The 23,572-nt window shown below is 38.1% G+C and overlaps 1 protein-coding gene and 1 pseudogene across 2 annotated transcripts in view; both read left to right on the top strand.

The window, feature by feature from the left end:
* Sh3gl2 (SH3 domain containing GRB2 like 2, endophilin A1) overlaps positions 1-23,572 on the top strand; it is a 210,004-nt gene that overhangs the window by 147,843 nt on the left and 38,589 nt on the right. For both annotated transcript variants that reach the window (XM_045142173.1, XM_045142174.1), the window contains exon 2: positions 8,212-8,280. In XM_045142173.1, the coding sequence (XP_044998108.1) occupies positions 8,212-8,280 (69 nt within the window). The remainder of the gene's footprint in view (positions 1-8,211; positions 8,281-23,572) is intronic.
* Positions 12,244-12,480, top strand: LOC123464028 (annotated as a pseudogene).

Raw genomic sequence — 23,572 nt, forward strand, 5'->3', positions numbered from 1 at the left:
ATCCCAGAGGACAGATAGTACAGTTTCTTTCTAAAGAGCTTGAACTTTATGTAATATTTTTAATAATACATTTTACCTGAATGTAAAAATATTCTTAAAATTCTACCTTTCGTAGGATTAATACTGTCTATTATGGCATAGTACTCCTTGAGCTTTGGTAGTTTGCCTAACATGTTCTAGGCTGTGGATTATGTCTCCAGCCCCAACAAGAAAATTTCTAGATGACATTATCTATTCTCTTCTCGGTCACTTTGTTAGAACTGAAATTTTTGTCTCTTGAAAAAAAATACCTTGGCTGAAATGGCTGTCATGTATGAATTCTCATTGAAGTTTCTTTATCTATGTAAATACATTACTTGATGAATTGTCCCATCATGCAGATTAGGCAGAATAATGCCTGTCATAATTTCTGCTCTTAAAAGCAGTCTATACTTTATGAATTTAGATAAGAGTAATTATTTTATATGAATAAAATATAATCAATATTTAATAGAGTTATGATAAAAATTATTTTGTAAATCTATTGTACCCTGTATTATAATGTGTCAGTATATATCCACAGACTTGCCCACATGTGTGTGCATATTCATACTGCAGATAAATTGGAAGATATGACTATGCACAATGATTAGTGTGAGGTGTTTATATTATAAATAATCATAAATGAACTAAATAATGTAATGGATTAATGTAGGGTAATTGCAGCAAAGATAATTTTCTTTGGCCTTTGTTATAAATGAAATGCCATACATTATAACTTTTTGAACTTTGAGTTTTTTTCCCTATTCCTTACAAAGAAAAATATATATCTACAGGTAAACCAAACTCTCATAAGGAGGTTCAGAATAAAAACTAACTAATAATTAAGCATCTTTAAGTTATGTGTAGCTTTTGGTTTTAAAACACTTTTTTTTTTTTAAATTTAATTTATTAGTTTTCTTTTCAGTAAATACAGGCAGTTTGGTACCATTATTTAGGCTCATCTGTGATCTACCCCCTCCCATTAGACCCTCCTTATTATTGAAAATGGGTCGTGCATTGTGGAGTTAGCCCCCAGTTATTAGTATGATAAATGTCTCTGAAAATCATGACCCAACATGTAACTCTGACATTCTTTCCGCCCCCTCTTCCGCAAGATTTCCCTGAGCCATGTTGGGTTCATTTTTGGTCTGCTTCAGTGCTGAGGTGTTGGGGGCCTCTGAGGCTCTGGCTCTCTGATTTGGTAGGAGTTGATTTTTCTCTGAATTGATCTCCTTCCCCTTTGTGCTGGTATCCGGTTCACAGGAAAACATCACCCTTGCTTATTTCGCCAGTTGTCCTTAGTTTCAGTTGGGCCCCTTTTGAGGTATGTTGGGGCAGCTCTCTTCTTAGGATCTGCATCTATCTGGAAAAGAGAAGCAGATTCTCCAACGGAGAGTGAGTTAGCACCCAGAAAATTGAGATAACACTTACTTTTTTGATAGACAATTTGATAGGTGTAGGCCCTCTTATACCCCGTGATTGATGGTAGCTTGATATTGTAGAGTGGGCTTGTATTTGGGTATGGTTCTGACTTGTTTCCCAGCTCCAGCTAAGGGTCTAGTACCACTGAGTGGATCAGTTAGCCAAATCAAGAGCAATTGATTCCTCACCATGGCTGTGTACCACTATTGCACTTGTATGGGTATCACATCCGGTTAATTGTTGCTACTTAGGTTAAACAATGTGTTGCTTGGACAGATCTTGGTCACTCCCCCAGTCGCCTATGTAGCGCCTTCTGGCACTAGACACGCTGACTGTCTGGGGACTGACTCTCTCCTGGCTTCCAGCCATGTCATTCCATTTTATGTGTCAGCTGCGTATGGAGTCTTCAGCAATAGGGTCTTACCACTGGCCTTTGGTGGGTCATCAATTACTCTGACAGAAGTCTGTCATTGTTTTGGGAAACCTTGTAGGTTTCTTTGATCAAAAGCTCATTGTGGATTGTAGGCCCAAGCTGGAAGTGGGGGTTACAGGTCAGTGTCCACTAAGAAATTGAGGAAAAAGATAACTAATATACAAGAGTTAGAGAGAAGAGAGATAGAGGGGAGAGGGGGAGAGGGAGGGAGGGAAGAAGAGAATCGGCATGGCCGGTTCACATCTTAATATAATAAAGGCAATATACAAAGCTCCAAAGGCCCAAATAATTCTTAATGGAGAGAGACTGGAGGAATTCCCATTGAGATCAGGAACAAGACAGGGATGTCCTCTCTCACCTCTGCTTTTCAATATAGTTCTGGAAGTCCTAGCTCAAGCAATAAGACAGGAGAAGGAAATAAAAGGGATACAATTTGGAAAGGAAGAAGTTAAGTTAGCTCTATTCGCTGATGACATGATTGTATATGTAAGAGACCCGAGAGACTCCATCCCAAAACTCCTGAAGGTGATTAACTCCTATAGCAAAGTAGCAGGATACAAAATCAACGCACAAAAATCGGAAGCATTTCTGTATGCAAATGACAAAGACACAGAAAAAGAAATAAAGGACATAGTCCCATTTTCAATAGCAAAAAATAAAATAAAATACCTTGGAATAACGTTAACCAAGGAAGTAAAAGATCTATACAACGAAAATATAAAAACTCTCAAAAAAGAAATTGAGGAGGACTTGAAACGATGGAAAGACCTCCCATGCTCCTGGATAGGCAGAATTAACATTGTGAAGATGACAATCCTACCAAAGGCAATATATAGATTTAACGCAATTCCAATTAAAATCCCTACAATGTTCTTCACAGACATAGAAAAAATGATCTCAAATTTCATATGGAAAGGCAGAAGGCCTCGCATATCCAAACATATCCTCAGCAAAAGAAATACCTCTGGTGGCATCACCATACCCGATATAAAGTTATACTACAAAGCCATAGTAATAAAAACAGCATGGTACTGGCATAAAAACAGGAGTATAGACCAATGGAATAGACTTGAGGACCCGGATTTTGGGCCAAGCAACTATAGCTACTTAATATTCGACAAAGGCCCAAACAATATAGACTGGAAAAAAGATAGCATCTTCAACAAATGGTGCTGGACAAACTGGATAACCACATGCATGAAACTAAAACTTGATCCACACATTTCACCATGCACAACACTCAAATCCAAATGGATCAAAGACCTCAACATAAGACCAGAAACTCGAAAACTACTGGAAGAAAATTTAGGAAGTACTTTCCATGATATAGGAATGGGAAAAGACTTCCTGAATAAAACCCCAGTGGCTCAAGTTCTTAAACAGTCACTCAACCATTGGGATCATATGAAGCTGAAGAGTTTCTTTACAGATAAGCATATAATAAACAAAGCCAATAGAATACCCACAGAGTGGGAGAAAATATTTGCAGGTTATCCAACTGATAGAGGCCTTATCTCTAGAATTTACAAAGAACTCAAAAGTCTAAACAATAAGAAGACAAATACCCCACTCACAAAATGGGGCACAGAGTTAAACAGGCAATTCACAGAGGAAGAGATACAAATGGCAAACACACACCTAAGAAAATGTTCATCATCCCTAATCATCAGAGAAATGCAAATTAAAACAACTATGAGATTCCACCTTACCCCAATAAGGATAGCCAACATCAAAAGGTCAAATGAAAATAAATGCTGGCGAGGATGTGGAGAAGCAGGGACACTCATTCACTGTTGGTGGGAATGCAGGATGGTACAACCACTTTGGAAAGCAATATGGAGACTCCTGAAAAAGCTGACTATAGAAATACCAACAGACCCAGTTATACCATTACTGGGCATGTACCCTAAAACCTTCAAACCAAAAGCCAGAGAGATTTGCTCAACCATGTTTGTAGCAGCTCAATTCGTAATAGCTAAAAGCTGGAATCAACCCAGATGTCCATTATTAGAAGAATGGATAACAAAGATGTGGTATATCTACACAATGGAATTCTATACAGCAATAAGAAAAAACGACATAAAGAAATTTGAGGAAAAATGGTTGAACCTGGAACAGATCATTCTCAGCGAACTTACCCAATCACAGAAAAAAAATTGACACATAGTCTCACTCATCTGCAACACCTAACCTGAATTTGCCCAAGATGCCTTACATACCCAGCAAGTACCTCATGGACTAGACAATAAGATGGATGGGAGGGCGGGGAGGGAATCAAAGGGTGGAAAACAGTAATCCGGACCCAAACGGCAATGGTACCATAAAATTCTACTTCCTAAAAGACAGACCAAATGACTGAACCTTCACTAGTCCCTTACAGGAAACACCTGAACCACAAGACACTGGAGAGGGTAGGATCAAGACTGACTTAAAACACTTTTTAACAATTTTTCCTTTATTCCCTGCAATAAGTATGCTAGCTGCTGAGGTGTCAGACTTATTTATTTATTTATTTATTTATTTATTTATTTATTTATTTATTTATTTATTTTGGTTTTTCTTTTTTTTGAGGTAGGGTCTCACTCTAGCCCAGGCTGACCTGGAATTCACTATGGAGTCTCAGGGTGGCTTCAAACTCATGGTAATCCCCCTACCTCTGCCTCCTGAGTGCTGGGATTAAAGGCGCGCGCCACCATGCCCAGCTTAATGTCAGACATTTTAAGATGAAAATACATGCAATATGAATTCTGTGTTTTGTACCTCACAGTTTAGCTGAAAGAAAACCCACTGAAGTTTTTCTCATGAGTAAGTGTGGAAAAGAATTCCTAGATGATGGAGAGAAGATCAAGTATAAGATTTATAAGTAAAAAAGGGAAATAGGTACAATTGTAAAGCAGAGGAATAAACAGTACATTTGGTTTGTGGTGAGGAAACCTAACTTTGTATGATGAAGAGTAGGTGGGGACATAGCTGAGCAAACAATGGAATATAAGAGCTGAATAACTTTGCAGAGGTAGGGATGTGTGGATGACGTTTTTCTAAAGTCTATTGAAGTTCACTGGTATGATATTCAAGGAAACCTTTTGTTGGCTCTGAAGTGCTTGGTAAATGAAGTACAATGCTGGGAAGAATCACAGCTGCACCTAGAGGTTGGAGAGTTTCTTCAGCCTTTGTTATAAATAAACTTCTATGCATTATAACTTTTGAATTTTGATTTTTTCCTATTTCTTATAAAGAAAAATATATATCTAATGGGAGACCAAACTCTCATAAGGAGGTAGGCACTTGTAAACTCAATGGTTAAGTCAACACACTAGTGAGCAGAACACAGTGTGAGTTAGGATGACTGGTTCTAAGTTACTGATCACTAGTGTCCTCTTTGATATTGGAGGACAGCTTCTATGATTTTTTTTGTCAAGAGATTGTCAAGAGATACATAAAGAAGGGCAATTAAAATCATTCTCAGTTGAGCAATAGAATATTGACAATGTTATATAGGCCCATGTGACCTTAATCACATGAAGAGTCTAGCTTAAATTATCCTCTGAAAAGACAATACTGTGGTAGAGTAAGTTTTCCCAGCAGGAGACAATCATGTAAAATGAAGGTGGTGATTAATTTGTAGTCACATATTGCATAATTTTTGTGTAGAACTTCAACTGAGTTTTGCAGCTCAAAGTTGGTAGTAAACTATGTATTTTGAGTATAAGACACAAGAATAGCTGAAATATGGGCAAAATCTGTTTTCACTGCACAGATTTGAGAAATGAGTGTATATAGTTAAATTGGTGTAATGGAAAATTTAAATTAATAACTTTTAAGGCCCTTTGATTTCTGAGTTCCTATAACTTAAGCCATGAACTTGCATGTCAAATCACTGCTCATGAGTAGGATATTCTAAGATAGAATTTCTCTCTCCCACTTCCCATTTTGATTTCAAATTTAGTAAAAATTCTTTAGGATGCGGGCAAGCAAGTTAATTGCTGGGTCAGGTCCTCATTGATTTAGCCTTTAAATTATGTGACATTAGTGCAAAAGCCCAGATGTGACAAATTCTTCTATAGGGGATAATCAGCATCACTTAGGGCTCAAGTAAAGTGACAGCACTGATATACAGCTAAGCGTTAAGCAGTGAATCCCCATCTGGCCATCTGAAAATAAAGGAGCAATAGCAAAGTTGGTCAGAACCATGGACAGCTCCTCAAACCTGTGGTAGGACTCTTAACCACAGGGTTGGCTCGCACAAACAGCACTAGGTCTTAGTTTCATGTCTTCCTAACAAAGATTCCAGTCGTGGAGAGTTTAATTTATGCATCTGTTAGTTTTCTCATTGTCAGTGTAGCAATAACATTGGTTCTACATTGTTCTCAGGAAACACATTAATTGATAAATTAGAAATGAAAGTATGTGCTAATGATACAGATTTCTTAATGATATCTTCATTAATCTTTATGCTTGAATCATTAACCTTTACCTACCTGAAATTGTATTTTATTAGAGAAAATGTATAGCTTTTTCTCAAAATAATATGTAACTTAAATAAAGAGATGTAGGAAATCAGATGTGTACTTTCATGATAAAAGTGGGAAGTAGAATTTGTTTCATAGATTGCAGGTTAAAATTCAGGTTCTTAGCTGGGCATGGTGGTACACACCTTTAATCGTAGCACTTGGGAAGCAGAGTAGGAAGATTGCCAAGAATTCGAGGCTACCCTGAGACTACATAGTGAATTCCAGGTCAGCCTGAGCTAGAGTGAGACCTTACCTTGAAAAACCAAAAAACAAAACAAGAACAACTACAAACAACAACAACAACTCAGGTTCTTAATCTACCACATGATTTTCATAACAACTCCATGTACTTGCCAAAGAGCAGAAAAATCAGTCCATGCTACACTCTACCTTACACTATTCCTTCTGTTACAACTGATGGGGTAGGCAATGGTACATTGGATATAATGATAGTAATCTCTTTGAAGTTGTTCCTAGTGATAAAAGGCAGAAAGAAGTGAAATGTAGAGATAAAAAGAGGCCAAGAAACACACTGTTGTCCCAACAAGGGCTTATCAACACTTCATGGCCAGAATCTGGAGTCAAATCTCCAGAATTTTCATTAGAGATAAAAGCCAAGATCACTGGGATTACTGGGTTGCTACCAGTATTTCTCCAAGCTGACCATGATGGGATTCTCTAAAAAGGCTCTTAATCCATAAATTAAAGATTATACTTTATTATAGTGACTTTGTTTTACAAAGTGATATTGTAGGGAAAGATATTCTAGTCACCTTTACAATTAGGTATTTTAAATATAATTAAAGTATTTTGCTGTTAGCATTAACTGTTATTCTCTTTGCTGTATTTTGCTTGTGATCTTGTCAAACATTTTTAAAAAAATATTTATTCATTTATTTATTTGAGAGTGACAGAGAAAGTGGCAGGGGGCGGGGGAGAGAAAGAATGGGCATGCTAGGGCTTCCAGCCACTGCAAACGAACTCCAGACACATGTGCCCCCTTGTGCATCTGGCTAACATGGGTACTGGGGAATTGATCCTTGAACCGGGGTCCTTAGGCTTCACAGGCAAGCATGTAACCACTAAGCCATCTCTCTAGCCCATTGTCATACATTTTTATTATCTGTTTTTTTTAAATCAGTATTTCAGAAAAGCATAATATATGTATTTATACATGAAATTTGCATTTAAGATGATAATGTGAATATATTAATTTGTAAATACAAGTTCTACAATAATGGGACATGATTTAATATAGGAGAAATACCCTCCGAGTCTTTCTATTAGTTTTTTCCTATGTACGTATGGTTACAGGCAGCTACAGAGAATGTAAAAAACTAGAGTGCAAGTCTTTGAATCTGGAATCATCTGGGTTCATTTCTTATTTAATAGATTAATACATGCTTGTGATTATCTGTTCAATAGCCCATTGAAGGAATAGATTGAACAAGTAGCAATTTTCTACCGAGGAGCATTTTAGATCCATTATTAGAGGTAAAGGATGACTGCATGGTGCTGTTCCCTGGAACTTTCAAGGGAAAATGTAAGCAATTAGGTAGCTGTACAGTGATTTGTGTAATAGAATTAGCACTGAGGTTGAAATCAGAAGACACAGGCTTGAATTCTTTCTTTAGTACCCACCAGGTACATGGCTTTTGATAAGTTGCTTCAACTCTGAGTCTCACTATGCTAATATGAAAATGGGACTATCTACCTAAGTCAGAATGGAGAATGGTTTCTGTTTCTAAAGTGTTTGAAACTTTTAACACATTTTTGTAAAATTAACTATTCATAACAATTCTCTTTTGTGTTTGTTTTCTACAGAAAGTGAGTGAGAAGGTTGGAGGAGCTGAAGGGACCAAGCTAGATGATGACTTCAAGGAGATGGAACGGGTAAGTCCATATCTTGTGACCTTTCTTTGGCATGAATTTGTCCATCACGAGAAGGGAAGGCAAGGCTGTTCTCTACTGAAATATCAGAATAAATTTCGTTGTTAAAACACAGTCTCCTTGTACTCTATATTTTGAAACATAAAATGGAAAGTATCTCGCATTCCCTTTGTTCTATCCTAAAAATGACCACAAAGAAAGCAAAATGGTGTAGTGCTCTTTTCCTAATAGGTCTTAACACCACTTTCCAAGTATGAATAGTGTAGAGATTGTGGTTGAATTTGAATGAGGGGGAAAAGCAAAGGGAAGGTGGAGATGGCTGTGTCAAATGTCACAGGGAGCAGGTGAGTCTCTTTCTGGCTGTAGCACACCTCCTTGACAGGATGCTGCCAGCCAGAGGCAGCTCAGTAGTAGAGAAAGTGCAGTTTTGGAACCTTGGCTGACATTGGTGATGTTGGCCCAAGTGCTGATTCTACCACTTATTGCAGAAGTCCAGTTATTTCTTAGAGTTTCTATTTTTATGTGAGAGTAAAATTATAATACTAATAGTCATTTGATAAATTTTATTAAGGATTAAAATTAATGTAAGCTATTTAGCATTCTGTCTGAAATGTTACAGATTCTCAGCAAATGAGGCTGGATGGTGAACTAAATATCTCATTTCACTTCTCTTGGGACATAAACCATCTTTTCTTTTTCACTTTAAGGCTATCCACGGCAAGTGATATTTAAGGTTATGCTTAAAATGCATATTGAATTATATGAAGAAATATTGTAGGAGTCAAATTGGTGGTAGGTACTAAATCTGAAAATATTATTCCTGGACTTGAATAGAAGAGAATGTTATAAGTCTGTGATACCTAGAAACCACATTTAAGCATTATTAAGAATATTGCTTCTGTGCATTATAACAAAATGTATATTTTCTTTATATTCTGATTTGACTCTACCAGAACTTCTTAGGGGAGTAATATCTTTGTTTAGTCCTCCTCATTTCCAGTGGGCCCCTCAGTTTTGCTGTTCTTTTATGCTTAGGAAGAGTGAACCAAAGAGTGTTGCCAGATGCCTTTTTTTTTTCTTTTCTCAGATTTTTATCCTGGGTTCATTGATGAACTTGACATATTTGCTTAAGGCCTCTTATGAGGCAGTGATGCAGGATGTTGACAAGGTTCCTCAGTGTGAGTTTGTAGTCCAGTAAAGCAGACAGACTTGGGGTGCATAGTGATAGCATGACAAGACTGACAAAGCTTGGTGCCAGGGACTGCTGGCACAGAAGAAGCTCACTCACACAGGATGGTCAGCATTTTAATGAGGTTGTGGAGGTGGAACAAGAAGAACAGAATCCTGTGTGTTTCTGGTAAATGCAGGCAAGAGAGAACACTGGAGTTCCTAAAAAGAAGGCGAAGCACAACTGTAGTCTTGTGGAGTGATCTGCATAGTGCTTACCAGGCCAGCATTCTTTATCATTTCCTGAGGTTGGCTTTGTTGATGGCTGCCTCTGTGGAGATCTTACACTAACGTACTGCATCCTAGACAAAGCCTGGAAATACCGACTCTACACCTAATGCCTGGTAGCTATTCTCCCCAACTAGATGGAAGCTTCAACTGGTTTTTATTTCTTTCTCATCTCCCAGATGGTTTTAAATACCACTTTGCCAATTGAACTTTAGCCACTGATTGGGCTAGCTGATACTTGTAGTCCTAGAAATAGTAGTCTGTCCCTTGTTCAGCATTCATCTCATGACACTGACACAATTTTCCTCACCCCTTGTTTTGAATAGCCTCATAGCTCTTCTTATTGACATTAGCTTCTTCCTGGGTAAGCCCCCTTATCCACTGCTCCTTGTCACCCATTTCTTCTGAAAGCATGCCACACAGGAAGTTCCATATCAATACAACAGATTAGGTAGGAACTTAAGAATTTGAAACTAAATACCAGGTGTCAGAAGTTAGTCCTACATGTACTGTCTTCCAGGACTACAGCTAACAATCTAGGTAGTTCACTGATTAAGTTAGGACAACCAATTCTCTGTTTCTTATATGAGACTAAAAAGAATAGAAAAATTGGAGGCTAGAAGAGTTTAATCATTTAGAACTTTGGAGACTTGCTATGAAATTGATGTCAGTCTTATAAATGGATTGGAATAAAAGACGATTTTTGCCAAGTATTTTTTATTTAGGTAGATATCTCTAGATATCCCTCAGAATCTGAAAGTTAAGTATGAAATTTATTTTTCCTATTTCATAGAAAGTTTATGAAGTTTTTGCTTCAAAATCTAGATAACCTTTTATGAAAATAAATGTATTATTATTTGAGGAACCTAACTATGGTGCTATGTTTGAGATTTTCCTTAAGTGAACCCATAAATTTAGATTTCAATACTCTAAAAGTTGTTATTCTGTTTCATATACATTTGTCTTATATTTGATGATCACAAAAATCATACTTTATTACCATGTTTGATTTATTTAAGAGTATAAGATTTATGTAGTCTCCAGAGAACTCTTGCCTTGCAATTAAAATCTCATTTCTTTTCTTTCCTGATAATTTGTCTGGTTCTCAAAAAAAAAAAAAAAAAAAGGTTTTAGGTCAGCGTTACTAATCCTATAGAAGAATTGCCCTATCACCTTCCTGCAGTTGATACTCTGATCATCAGACAGTTGAAGTGGAGAAAACTTTGTTTAGTTGTATTCTCAAAGGTACAATTAGACAACAAAATGAAATAATTTAGAGGTCTGTGTCAAGCCATACCGCTGGGAATGAGCTAGGGATTCCTAGAGGTTCTTCATTTGGTCGCAGCCCTGTTTACTCCCCTTCTCTCCCGTATGTACACACCTGCCAGCTTTCATAGTCTAACCTTCCCTAGCTGATCTCTAGAGTCTCCACAGGGCTCCTGCCCTTGATAATTGCTCTCCTTTTAAGTATATTGCATGCAGGAGCTTTCATCCTAGCTGCAAATGCTATGTGTGCTCACAGGCATCACCAAATGTTGGGTAATTTCCATTCTTGATGCAGACATTGTGAAGACTTCTTCTTTGAAAAGCTGCATATTTTTTTGTTTAAGAGGGCATTCCAGAATTCAAGGAACCTTGGGTTCCTTCTCACATTTCCATCCTATTCATTGGCTGCTGTGATTGCAGTGGTTCTTGTTTTTTTTTTTAACCTTTTGTTTTTTGAGGGGGGAGAGGAGGTAAGTTATATTCATGAATTTACTTGGAAAAACTACGAATGCCTTCATGTACATGTTACTAGGCATTCAAACATGTAAAGCCTACTCCCTGCTGATGGAAAAAAAATAGCATACAAATCAGTGATAGATAGGAATAGTGCTTGGTGAGCTGGGGGGATTTCCTTGGACAACCTAGGAGAGAGGCCAAACAGACTACATAGAACAGTAGAAGTTACCTAGAGAAGAGAATCCAGAATTTTGGTTTTCTTTCTCTTTTGCTGTATATGTGAGCAATGCAGAATTCCTGTTCAAGGGGTATAGTGTCTTTCTGCAACACCCCTCCCCCAAAAATAATCCTGGAAATTTCCCTCTGTTTAAACCAGAAGGGGTCTGGGAATGAAAACAGCAATAAGTCCCTTAATAAAAATAAGAGTTTCTCTTAAGGGTTAGCCTCAAGTTTTAAGAAAGGCAAGTATTATGAAAAAGATTTATTTTATATGAACACAAATAGTAAGGACTGTTGGTAAAGTGAGATGTGGAGAAAGGCTGACAGATGGTCTCTGTGGTCATTATCCTCAAATAGTCACTGGGTTGAGAGTTTTAATCTCACCCAACCCTAATTGGTAAACTCAGGATTAATGAATAGAAACCATGTGGTAGGCTGTTGCTCACTGTAAGAAAGCAGCTTTACTTGTCAACACTGCTGCAAGGGTTGGTCGCAGCTGAACCTTCACGGACTCTGGGCAGACTTGTCTTTCGCTGTGCTCCCTTCCTGTGCTTTGTGTTCTTCTGCTCCATGCATGGACAGGCTGCCCACAAGCGCAGCTACAGCTCCCACAAATGATTTGATGAGCTCTACAAGTACTGGCATTTTATGTTACCCAGAGAACTTCCCAAACAAGTACCTAAGACTCATATCTAAAGAGGCCACTCCAGCATGCAGAGCAGATGGGTTCATTGCATGACTCATGAGCCAGGACCACATGTTTTTTTTTTCTTTAGATTACATCTTCCAAAAGAAGAAGAAAAATAAAGTACACGTAGGATCCATTTTTTCATAGTTTAATATATGTGTGCACATAAGGTAGTATGCAGTGAGTTCTTGAAACCTGTACAAATGACTCATCCATACCTGAGCACAGGCCATATTCTTCACAACAATACAGGTCAAGTAAGTTCTTGTAAGGTGCTTAAGATAGTTTCTTCTAGCCAGTCTTTCTCATAATATTGTGGCTATTTGGCTACAACCATGATTTTTGGTAATTAAAGTTTGTTGCATATTTTTAAACTACTTCAATGAACAGATTTCCCATCATTGTCCCCATTGACACAGAGACTAATCTTACAATTTCCAACTATCATGAAAGCCTGCTGGTCATCTCTGAAGCTTCAGAGCAAGTAATTTGATACTAACTCTGTTACTTAAAAAAAATATTTTATCTGAGAGAGAGTGAAAGAAAGAGAGGGAAAGAGAGAAAGAGAGAATAGACACTCCCAGGTCTCCAGCCACTCAAATGAACTCCAGCTGCATATGCGACCTTATGCATCTGGCTTATGAGTACTGGGGAATAGAACCTGGGTCCTTAGGCATTGTAGGCAAGTGCCTTAACTGCTAAGCCATCTCTCCAGCCCAATATCACTTTTTAATGTCACCCTTACCCAGATTCTAGTGATATGTCTCAAATGGGAGAGGAGAGAGGGAAGGTCCAGCCAGTATGTTCAGTTAATACCTTTTCCAAGTGGCCCAGGGCCTGTTGTGGCACAAGGTGCCCCTTTGTGGAGTGGTGGTGAAGGAGATATGGTTACTGGCTTAAGGCACTCACCTGCTGGTGTGGAGGTATATGAAAGGCTGGGGCCCCAAACAGGATGGCATCTTTCTTCTTGGCCTGGAATTCAGTGCAGGCAGGCTTCTTGTATTTCATGCTTATAGTATGTTTCCAGCTTATATTTATTAAATGAGAATGCTCAAAAATATTAGCAAAATTAAAATTCATGCATTAGAGCAACCCTAGCCTAATACCTTACTCATTTCAAAATACTATTTATCAATTAGACTTTCTAAATGTTACACACACCCACATATGTGTGTGTGTATGTGTGTGTGTGTGTGTGTGTGTGTGTGTGTATAATTTAAAGCACGACAGTTTTGGGACAGGCATATTAACTTTCCTTGAGTCAATAGTGAGCTATTAAACACTGTGCTTTTGTATCAGGATCAGCTGCTTCTCTTTCAGACAGGCCTTTGTTTGTTTGTTTTGTTTTTTGGGTTTTTTTTTTTTTTTGATTTTTTGAGGTAGGGTCTCACTCTAGCCCAGGCTGACCTGGAATTCACTATGGGGTCTCAGGGTGGCCTCGAACTCATGGCAATCCTCCTACCTCTGCCTCCCGAGTGCTGGGATTAAAGGTGTGTGCCACCACACCTGGCTCAGACAGGCCTTCTTAAAATGCTATTTTCATCATGTCCCTGTGACTTATTTCACTGCTCTCTCTGAGCACTTTGATTTATGTACAGTATTGTCTCTGGTAATAGTAAAATTTAAAGGTTTGATTTTGGTGTTTCATATGATATGTAACCTCTGTGAATTACCATCTATCCAAGTGGGTGCTTAATTATTGATTGCTAAACCCACAGACTGCCTGGGCTGTAGATAGGACATTGAATATTCCCTTAAACTCTGTTCTGCTTCCCTGTGGCAATACCTGGTATAAATGGTATCTGGCAGTGTGAAATCCTATATTTCATCCTTTCATTCCACTGCAAATGATGCCAAGTTCTCCATGTGTGTTGAATTCAGAAAGCACTCACATATTCTCTCCTGGGGAGAAGGTACATTCAGGTGCATCTGGATAAGAGTCCTATTATAGTGAGTTCATTGCTATTATAGTTTCCATCATGTTGCTGGTAGCTATACCTGACCAAACGCAGGTGAGTGGGGAAAGGGTTTATTTCTGCCTGTAGTCTTGAGGGGACCTTCATGATGGCAGGGGACAGCATGGCATGAGCAAGGTTGGATATCACCTGTGCCATAGCAGGTGAAAAAACACAAGAGAGTTGTTTGAACTCGGGCAGGGAGGAACTGGCTATAATATCTCAACGCCTGCCTGTAGTAAAAAGCCTCCTCCAGCAAGTCTCCATCTTACCTTCAAATTGCCACCAGCTTTATACCAAGATTGAAACACATGAATTTAGGGGACATATGATTCAAACCACCATTGCACCCTTTGTTTTCTTGTATCTTATTATCCAAGATCACATAGCTGACAGTTGCCACCATTCATAGATGTAATATTTGCATTCACAGTGAAAGTAGCACCTTCATGCAGGGATCATCTCATTCTTCTGGTAGATCTTTAAACCTATGGGCCAGAGCACCTTACATGTCTCTGTAGCAACTCCTCTCCAGGAATGTTTAAGCAGAAAATCCACCATTGTCAATTCTTCAACGAATAAGCATAGTGCCATTCCATTTAAGAATACTGAAATTGAAATTTTATATTATCACATTCAATAAAATAGAAGTGGTATATTCATTTTCCCAGCCATTTAGAAAACATGAAAATAAATAGTGGCATAGATATGATTCACTAGCCATAGTTTACGAACTTCTGATTTAGCATACAGAAGAAAATTATTACTATGAGGAAAGAAAGTTGAATTTAGTTACAGTCATATATTACAAGTCTAATTAGTGGAGGCAGAAATCACTGACTGTAAAGTACTGATAATTGCCAAAATCTAGTTAATAAGAAAAATCAAAGTGCCAAAATAATACATGCCTATAATTTTGCTCTGAGAATGCCTTATTTCACATAGAGGTTTACATTTTCTGAAAACATGACTGCAGTTTCATCTGCTTTTTAAAATTTTTTTGTTTATTTTTTATTTATTTCCTTGAGAGCAACAGAGAGGAGGGAGAGAGAGAAAGGGAGAGAGAATGGGCACACCAGGGTACCAGCCACTGCAAATGAACTCCAGACACATGTGCCCCTTTATGCATCTGGTTAATGTGGATCCTGGGGAATCCAACCTTGAACCATGGTCCTTAGGCTTCACAGGCAAGTGCTTAACTGCTAAGCCAGCTCTCCAGCCCTCATCTGCTTTTAATAGCCTTCTGTAATAGCCCCCTGTGTTAGTTCTTTTCATTGCTATGACAAGATACCTCAGAAATAATTTAAAGAAATAGAGATTTATTTGGGCTCACAGTTTCTGAGGCTTCAGTACATGATCATCTGGCTCCATTGCCTTGGGCCTAATGTGAGGCAGAACATAATGGCATGTAGCAGGGGAGGGTATTTATCTCAGGCTGCTCACCTCATGGTGGCTGGGGAGCAGAGAAAGGAAGGAGCTAATGACAAGATCTGCCCTTCAAAGGCATACTCTCCACCACCCACTTCTTCAAGCAAGACCCATATCGCATGGTTTCCACCATCTTCTGGCAGTCTGTTTAAATTTTGAATCCATCACTGGTCAAATCTGTCACATGAGGACCCCCCATGATGCAGTCATGAATTCTGGGGAACTAGTCTTAAGTACATGAGCCTTTTGGAGGGATACTCCATATCCAAACCATAGTATTCCAACTCACTAATATCAAACAAGGTTAATTAAAAATAGAGGCTCAAGAGCTCTTAAAACTCAAAATTATTGTAGTTTCAGATACATAGAAACTTATTTTTCAGATAATTGAAAGATTTAGACATTATATGTAAGTAAGCATACTAAGCTCAAAGTTACATTATGGTGGTCTTGAGTACTTTCTTGCTGATTTTAATAAAAGACAAATCTTCATGCCTGGGTTATCAGGTATTGTGATAAGAGACCATATCTTCAGATATTTCTTACTGAGGTATGGACTTGTTAGAGGAACCAAGATTTAGAGATGAATATACAGGACATTTCATCCAAAGGCTGCAGAATATACATTCTTTTCAGCAGCACATGGAACATTCTCTAAAATAGACCTATATTAGGACACAAAGCAAGTCTTAACAAATCCAGGAAAATTGAAATAAGTCCTTGCATTCTATCTGACCACAATGGAATTAAACTACAAATCAGTAGCAAGAAAGGCTATAGAGCAAACACAAAATCATGGAAACTAAACAATACACTACTAAATGATGAATAGGTCAATGAAGAAATCAAGAAGGAAATCAAAAAATTTATAGAGTCAAATGATAATGAGAACACACATATCAAAATCTCTGGGACACAATGAAGGCAGTTCTAAGAGGTAAATTATAGCCTTAATTGCCTATATTAAGAAATTAGAAGGGTCGCAAGTAAACAGCCTAATGCTTCACCTTAAAGCCTTGGAAAAAGAAGAACAAGGCAAACCAAAAATCAGTAGGTGGGAAGAAATAATAAAGATTAGGGCAGAAATTAATGGAATAGAAACAACAACAACAAAAAAATCCAAAGAATTAATGAAACAAAGAGTTGGTTCTTTGTTTTTTGTTTTTTTTTAAGATTTTTTTATTTATTTATTTGATTATTTGAGAGTGACAGAGAGAGAAAGAGGCAGATAGAGAGTGAGAGAGAGAATGGGCACGCCAGGGCTTCCAGCCACTGCAAACGAACTCCAGATGCAAGCGCCCCCTTGTGCATCTGGCTAACGTGGGACCTGGGGAACTGAGCCTCAAACCGGGGTCCATAGGCTTCACAGGCAAGCACTTAACTGCTATGCCATCTCTCCAGCCCCAGTTGGTTCATTGAAAGGATAAACAAGATTGATAAACCCTTAGCAAATATGACCAAAAGAAAGAGAGAAGAGACACAAAATAATAAAATCAGAGATAAACAAGGTAACATCACAAAAGATTCCAGAGAAATTCAAAAAATCATAGGGACATACTAGAAAAGCATATACTCCACAAAGTATGAAAATCTGAAAGAAATGGATGCTTTCCTTAATTTATATGACCTACTTAAATTAAATCAAAATGAGATTAATCACTTAAATAGACCTATAACAAACATGGAGATCTGAACAGTTATCAATAATCTCCCAACTAAAAAAAAACCCAGGCCCAGATAGATTCGCTGCTGAATTTTACCAGACCTTTAAGGAAGAGCTTACACCATTGCTTCTTAAGCTTTTCCAGGAAATAGAAAAAGAAGGAATTCTACCAAACTCCTTCTATGAGGCTAGCATCACCCTGATACCAAAACCAGGCAAAGATAGAACAAAAAAAGAAAATTACAGACCAATCTCCCTCATGAACATAGATGCAAAAATTCTCAACAAAATATTGGCAAACAGAATACAAGAGTATATCAAAAAGATCATTCACCCTGACCAAGTAGGCTTTATCCCAGAGATGCAGGGATGGTTCAATATACGCAAATCTATAAATGTAATACATTATATAAATGGTTGAAGGACAAAAATCACATGATCATCTCATTGGATGCAGAGAAAGCATTTGACAAAATCCAACATCTCTTCATGATAAAAGTCCTACAGAGAATGGGAATAGAAGGAACATATCTCAATATAATAAAAGCTATTTATGACAAGCCTACAGCCAACATATTACTAAATGGGGAAAAACTGGAGCTTTTCCACTAAATTCAGGAACAAGACAAGGGTGTCCACTGTCCCCACTTTTATTCTTTTATTTAATATAGTTTTGGAAGTCTTAGCCATAGCCATAAGGCAAGAGACACACATAAAAGGGATACAAATTGGAAAGGAAGAAATCAAGTTATCATTATTTGCAGATGACATGATTCTATACATAAAGGACCCTAAAAACTCTACTAGCAAACTGTTAGAGCTGATCAAAACCTACAGCCATGTAGCAGGATACAAAATAAATACACAGAAATCAGTAGCCTTCATATATGCTAACAACAAACACACAGAGGATGAAATCAAAGAATTGCTCCCATTCACAATTGCATCAAAAAAAAAAAAAAAAAAAGCACCTGGTAATAAACCTAACCAATGAAGTAAAGAAGCTCTACAATGAGAACTTTAAAACACTCAAGCGAGAAATTCCAGATGACACTAGAAAGTGGAGAAATATCCCCTGTTCCTGGATTAGAAGAATCAATATTGTGAAAATGGCAATGTTACCAAAAGCAATCTACACATTTAATGCAATCCCTATCAAAATTCCAAAAGCATTCTTCATGGAAATAGAAAAAACAATTCAAAAATTCATTTGGAATCACAAAATATCTCAAATATCAAAAATAATACTGAGCAACAAAAATAAGGCTGGTGGTATCACCGTACCTTATTTTAACCTATACTACAGAGCCATAGTAACAAAAACAGCATGGTACTGGCACAAAAACAGACATGTAGATCAGTGGAACAGAATAGAGGACCCAGATGTAAGTCCAGGTAGCTATAGCCACCTGATATTCGATAGAAATGTCCAAAATACTCATTGGAGAAAAGATAGCCTCTTCAGCAAATGGTGTTGGGAAAACTAGATATATATCTGCAGAAGGATGAAAATAGATTCTTCTCTCTCATTATGCACAAGAATTACGTCCAAATGGATTAAAGACCTTAACATCAGACCTGAAATTCTGAAACTGGTAGAGGAAAAAGTAGGGGAAACCCTCCAACGTATTGGTCTTGGCAGAGACTTTCTGAATACAACCCCAATTGCTCAGGCAATAAAACCACAGATTAATCACTGGGACCTCATGAAATTACAAAGATTTTGCACTGAAAAGGACACAGTGATAAAAACAAAGAGGCAACCTACAGAATGGGAAAAAAATCTTCGCCAGCTCTATATCTGATAGAGGATTAATATCTATGATATACAAAGAACTTAAGGAAGCAACAAGCCAATCAAAAAATGGGCTATGGAGCTAAATAGAGCATTCTCAAAGGAAGAAATATGAACGGCATATAAGCATCTAAAAAAAATTGTCTACATCACTAGTCATCAGGGAAATGCAGATTAAAACTACATTGAGAATCCATCTCACTCCTGTCAGATTGGCCACCATCATGAAAACAAATGATCATAAATGTTGGTGGGGATGTGGAAAAAGAGGAACCCTTCTATACTGCTGGTGGGAATGCAATCTGGTCCAGCCATTGTCGAAATCAGTGTGGAGGTTCCTAAAACAGCTAAAGATTGATCTACCATATGACCCAGCTATAGCGCTCCTAGGCATATATCCAAAGGACTCATCTCATTTCCTTAGAAGTACGTGCTCAACCATGTTTATTGCTGCTCAATTTATAATAGCTGGGAAATGGAACCAGCCTAGATGTCCCTCAACTGATGAGTGGATAATGAAGATGTGGCACATTTATACAATGGAGTTCTACTCAGCGGTAAAGAAAAATGAAGATATGAAATTTGCAGAAAAATGGATGGACCTGGAAAGGATTATACTAAGTGAGGTAACCCAGGCCCAGAAAGCCAAATGCCACATGTTCTCTCTCATATGTGGATCCTAGCTACAGATGACTGGGCTTATGCATGAGAATGAAAATACTTAGTAGCAGTGGCCAGTAAGTTAAAAAGGAGACATAAAGGGAAGAGAAAGGAAGGGAGGAGGGTACTTAATAGGTTGATATTTTATATATGTAAGTACAATAATTGTGATGGGGGGGTAATATGATGGAGAATGGAATTTCAAAGGAGAAAGTTGGGGAGGGAGGGAATTAACATGGGATTGTTTTATAATCATGGAAAATGCTAATAATTTTTTTTTTTAAAAGAGAGACTGATTGAGATGGGGAGGGGATATGATGGAGAATGGAATTTCAAAGGGGAAAGTGGGTAGGGGGAGGAAGGAGGGTATTACCATGGGATACTTTTTATAATCATGGAAAATGTTAGTAAAAATTGAGAGAGAGGAAAAAAAAGATGAATATACAGTAGTCTGAAGCCTTAATTTTTTTTAAATGTGCAAGTCTGAGACCTAGAGAAGAGAAATGAGTTCCCTGTGCTCACACAATTGCTGTGAGCATGGGTAAGCTGAAAAAGTGCTTCTCCAAGGTCATAGCTGGGAGAGTTTCTAAGAAAGAGAACAAGTTTTAATTGTTTAATGACTGCTCACTATTCCAGAGTCATCTGCCTATGAAAGATGATTAATTTCTAACTTCTGTGTTTAACCTCAATGATAATGCTCAGAACTCTTTTGCTAAACTAGATACAAATGGAGAACCACAGGTCATGATGTTTACAGATCCACCTTGCCAGGAGAGCTATTCCATACCTCAGGAAACAGCATCTGAGGACATTCTCCCTCACCGCCTCCACATGGAGGAGTAAGGGTTTATTCCAAAGGCAAATTATAGGCATGCATTATTTTGGCCTTTTAATTTTTCTCAATACCAGGTTTTTAGCAACTCTTAATACATTAGAGTCAGGATTAAAGGATGATGCCTTAATTATTACTGAGGACAGAAAAGAGGAAAGATGAAAACTGGTCCACCTCCTGGCAGCAGAGGTCATCACAGTATCAGATGGGCATGTGAAAGCTCAACAGTTCTAACACTTAGAAAGCATGACCCTTTGGATTACTTTTATTCCTGTCATAGCCACAGAGGATTTCTGGATACATCTCATATCGAATTCCTCAATTTCTGCTTGCTATGTAGTCAGTAGACAATATGTATTTGTCCTTAACACTCATGTTTTAGCTTGTTGATTTGGCACATAACCTTTGAATTCATTCCCCAGCATAAAACATTCCATGACTTTAGTGCATAAAGATTGACTGGCATTTTACTAATACTGACAGGACCTCCATGTGCAGTAGATAACTCTAATGGACTGCCATTCACTTCAAAACTGCTCACTGCTGTGGATACACTCAAACCTTAACCATCTCCAAAGTCTGAGTCAATCAAAAGGACAGTGAGACCAGATTTATAAGGAGGCTTACATCTTAAAAGAAATGTGCATGAAAGTAATTTTATACCATTTAAACCCCACAAATTCTCTGTTCATACCCATCATCACAAATGTACACAATATTATAAGTAAAACTGATATTTTAATGGATATCCTATAAAAAGGTCTCTTTGTGCAAAGATTATTTCATATGTGGATATGATATTATAGAAATTTCTTGGGAACTCTTGAATTCCTTTTTTTTTTAAAGAGCCTTCTTATTGGACTTGATACCTGTTGCAGCCAGCCAGATTCGTATTGCTGGTAGAAATCACCCAACCAAGAGTAGATTATGGGGAAAAAAAAATGAGATTTTGGCTTACAGGCTTGATGGGAAGCACCACAATGGCAAGGGAAAACAATGGCATGAGCAGAGGGTGGACATCACCCCCTGGCCAACAGTAGCAACAGGAGAGTGTGCCAAATACTGGCAAGGGACACTGGATATAATACTTATAAGCCCATCCCTAGCAATATACTATCTCCAGGAAGTATTAATTCCCAAATGTCTGTCAGCTGGGAACCTAGCATTCAGAACATCTAAGTTTATGAGGACACCTGAATCAAACCACCACAATATCGAAACTTCAATATTAAAAATTTAGTTCCTTAAACTCATAGCCACATTGTGTGTTGTCCATATGTACCTTGGGTATGAGGATTCACTTATTCCTACTAGTTATTTAGCTGTAGTGTAAAGTAGTGGACCACGTACGCTACACAGAAAACATTTTCATTGGATAAAGTATGTAGGGATCTCACCATGAGGGCATGATGACCACTGGATGAAAATGCTGACTATTCACCATTCATTATTATTGTTACTGCTGTTATTTTTGCAGATGTGTATGTGCATGCATGCATATGTGTGGGGGGTAGTGCATGCACACGTGAAGGTGAGAGGCCAATGTTAGGATTTTTTTTCCAGTCACTCTTCACATTATTGTTTCGAGAGACCAATTTGGCTTAACTAGCTAGCCAACAAACCCAGGGATCTTCCTGTTTCTACACCCTCAGTGTTGGGTTTACAGGGGTGTGTCATTATACTTAGCTTTTGTGCACTGGGAATCCAAACTCAAGTCCTCATGCTTACATGGCAAGCATCTACTGAGCCATCTCCCAAGTCCCTCTTTATATTTTTGAGACAAAGTAATATCAATGTTTTGATGTTACAATTTGATGTGTACAATCAACCATGTTCAGGAATGACCAGATCCATGTGCTAAAAATATTCATTTCCTTAGGATGTTTTCAGAAGTTATATAAACACTTTTCCTCTATTATGTAAGTGGAGTTGATAATGTAATATTCTTCAGGGAAGTAAAACCTGCACCAAGCCTGGTCCATTATAGGCAGAGAGTTAAAGCCTGTAGGACAAAATATGATTAACTAACTATGACTTGATTTTTCCAGAATATAATAAAATATATGTTGAAACTTTTTAAAAGAAACTTATCAGCTCCTCCTTGGATGAATAGGCTTTCCAAGCCTTGAGGGACATTGATGGATTCAAAGTCATTTCCCTTCTAGGTTTTCATTGCATGCATTATATGTGGTATATGCATGTATGTCGCATATGCACATGCATGTGTAGGTGTGTGTTTCCCATGTGTACAGATGTGGAGGCCAGAAAAAAAGCCATATTTTCTGCTCTGTTGCTCTTCTGCTTTATTTCCTGGAGATGGAGTCCCTCGTCAAACCTAGTGCTGCCGTTTTTTGTTCAGACTGAGCAATTAGCTGGGTGATGCTTCCTCATAGGTCTTCTGTAGCATGGCTGGGGCTGGTTACAGGCATGCACAGCCGTCTGCTGCTTTTTTCTTTTTTTTTTAATTTTTTATTTATTTATTTGAGAGCGACAGACACAGAGAGAAAGACAGATAGAGGGAGAGAGAGAGAATGGGCGCGCCAGGGCTTCCAGCCTCTGCAAACGAACTCCAGATGCGTGCACCCCCTTGTGCATCTGGCTAACGTGGGACCTGGGGAACCGAGCCTCGAACCAGGGTCCTTAGGCTTCACAGGCAAGCGCTTAACCGCTAAGCCATCTCTCCAGCCCTGCTGCTTTTTTCTATATGTGGGTGTTGGGGATCAAACTCTGTTCGTTATGCTTGTGCAGCAAATGCTCCTACCCCCTAGCCTTCTCCTAAGCTCAGTTTCCCTTTAGTACCTTCTTCAGAGGACTTGTCACTGCTCCATTGTCCCACTTGTCATCATGTATACACTCAGGACAGCATGAAGGCTCTGAA

This window comes from Jaculus jaculus, chromosome 1, assembly GCF_020740685.1.
Source record: "Jaculus jaculus isolate mJacJac1 chromosome 1, mJacJac1.mat.Y.cur, whole genome shotgun sequence".
NCBI lineage: Eukaryota > Metazoa > Chordata > Mammalia > Rodentia > Dipodidae > Jaculus > Jaculus jaculus.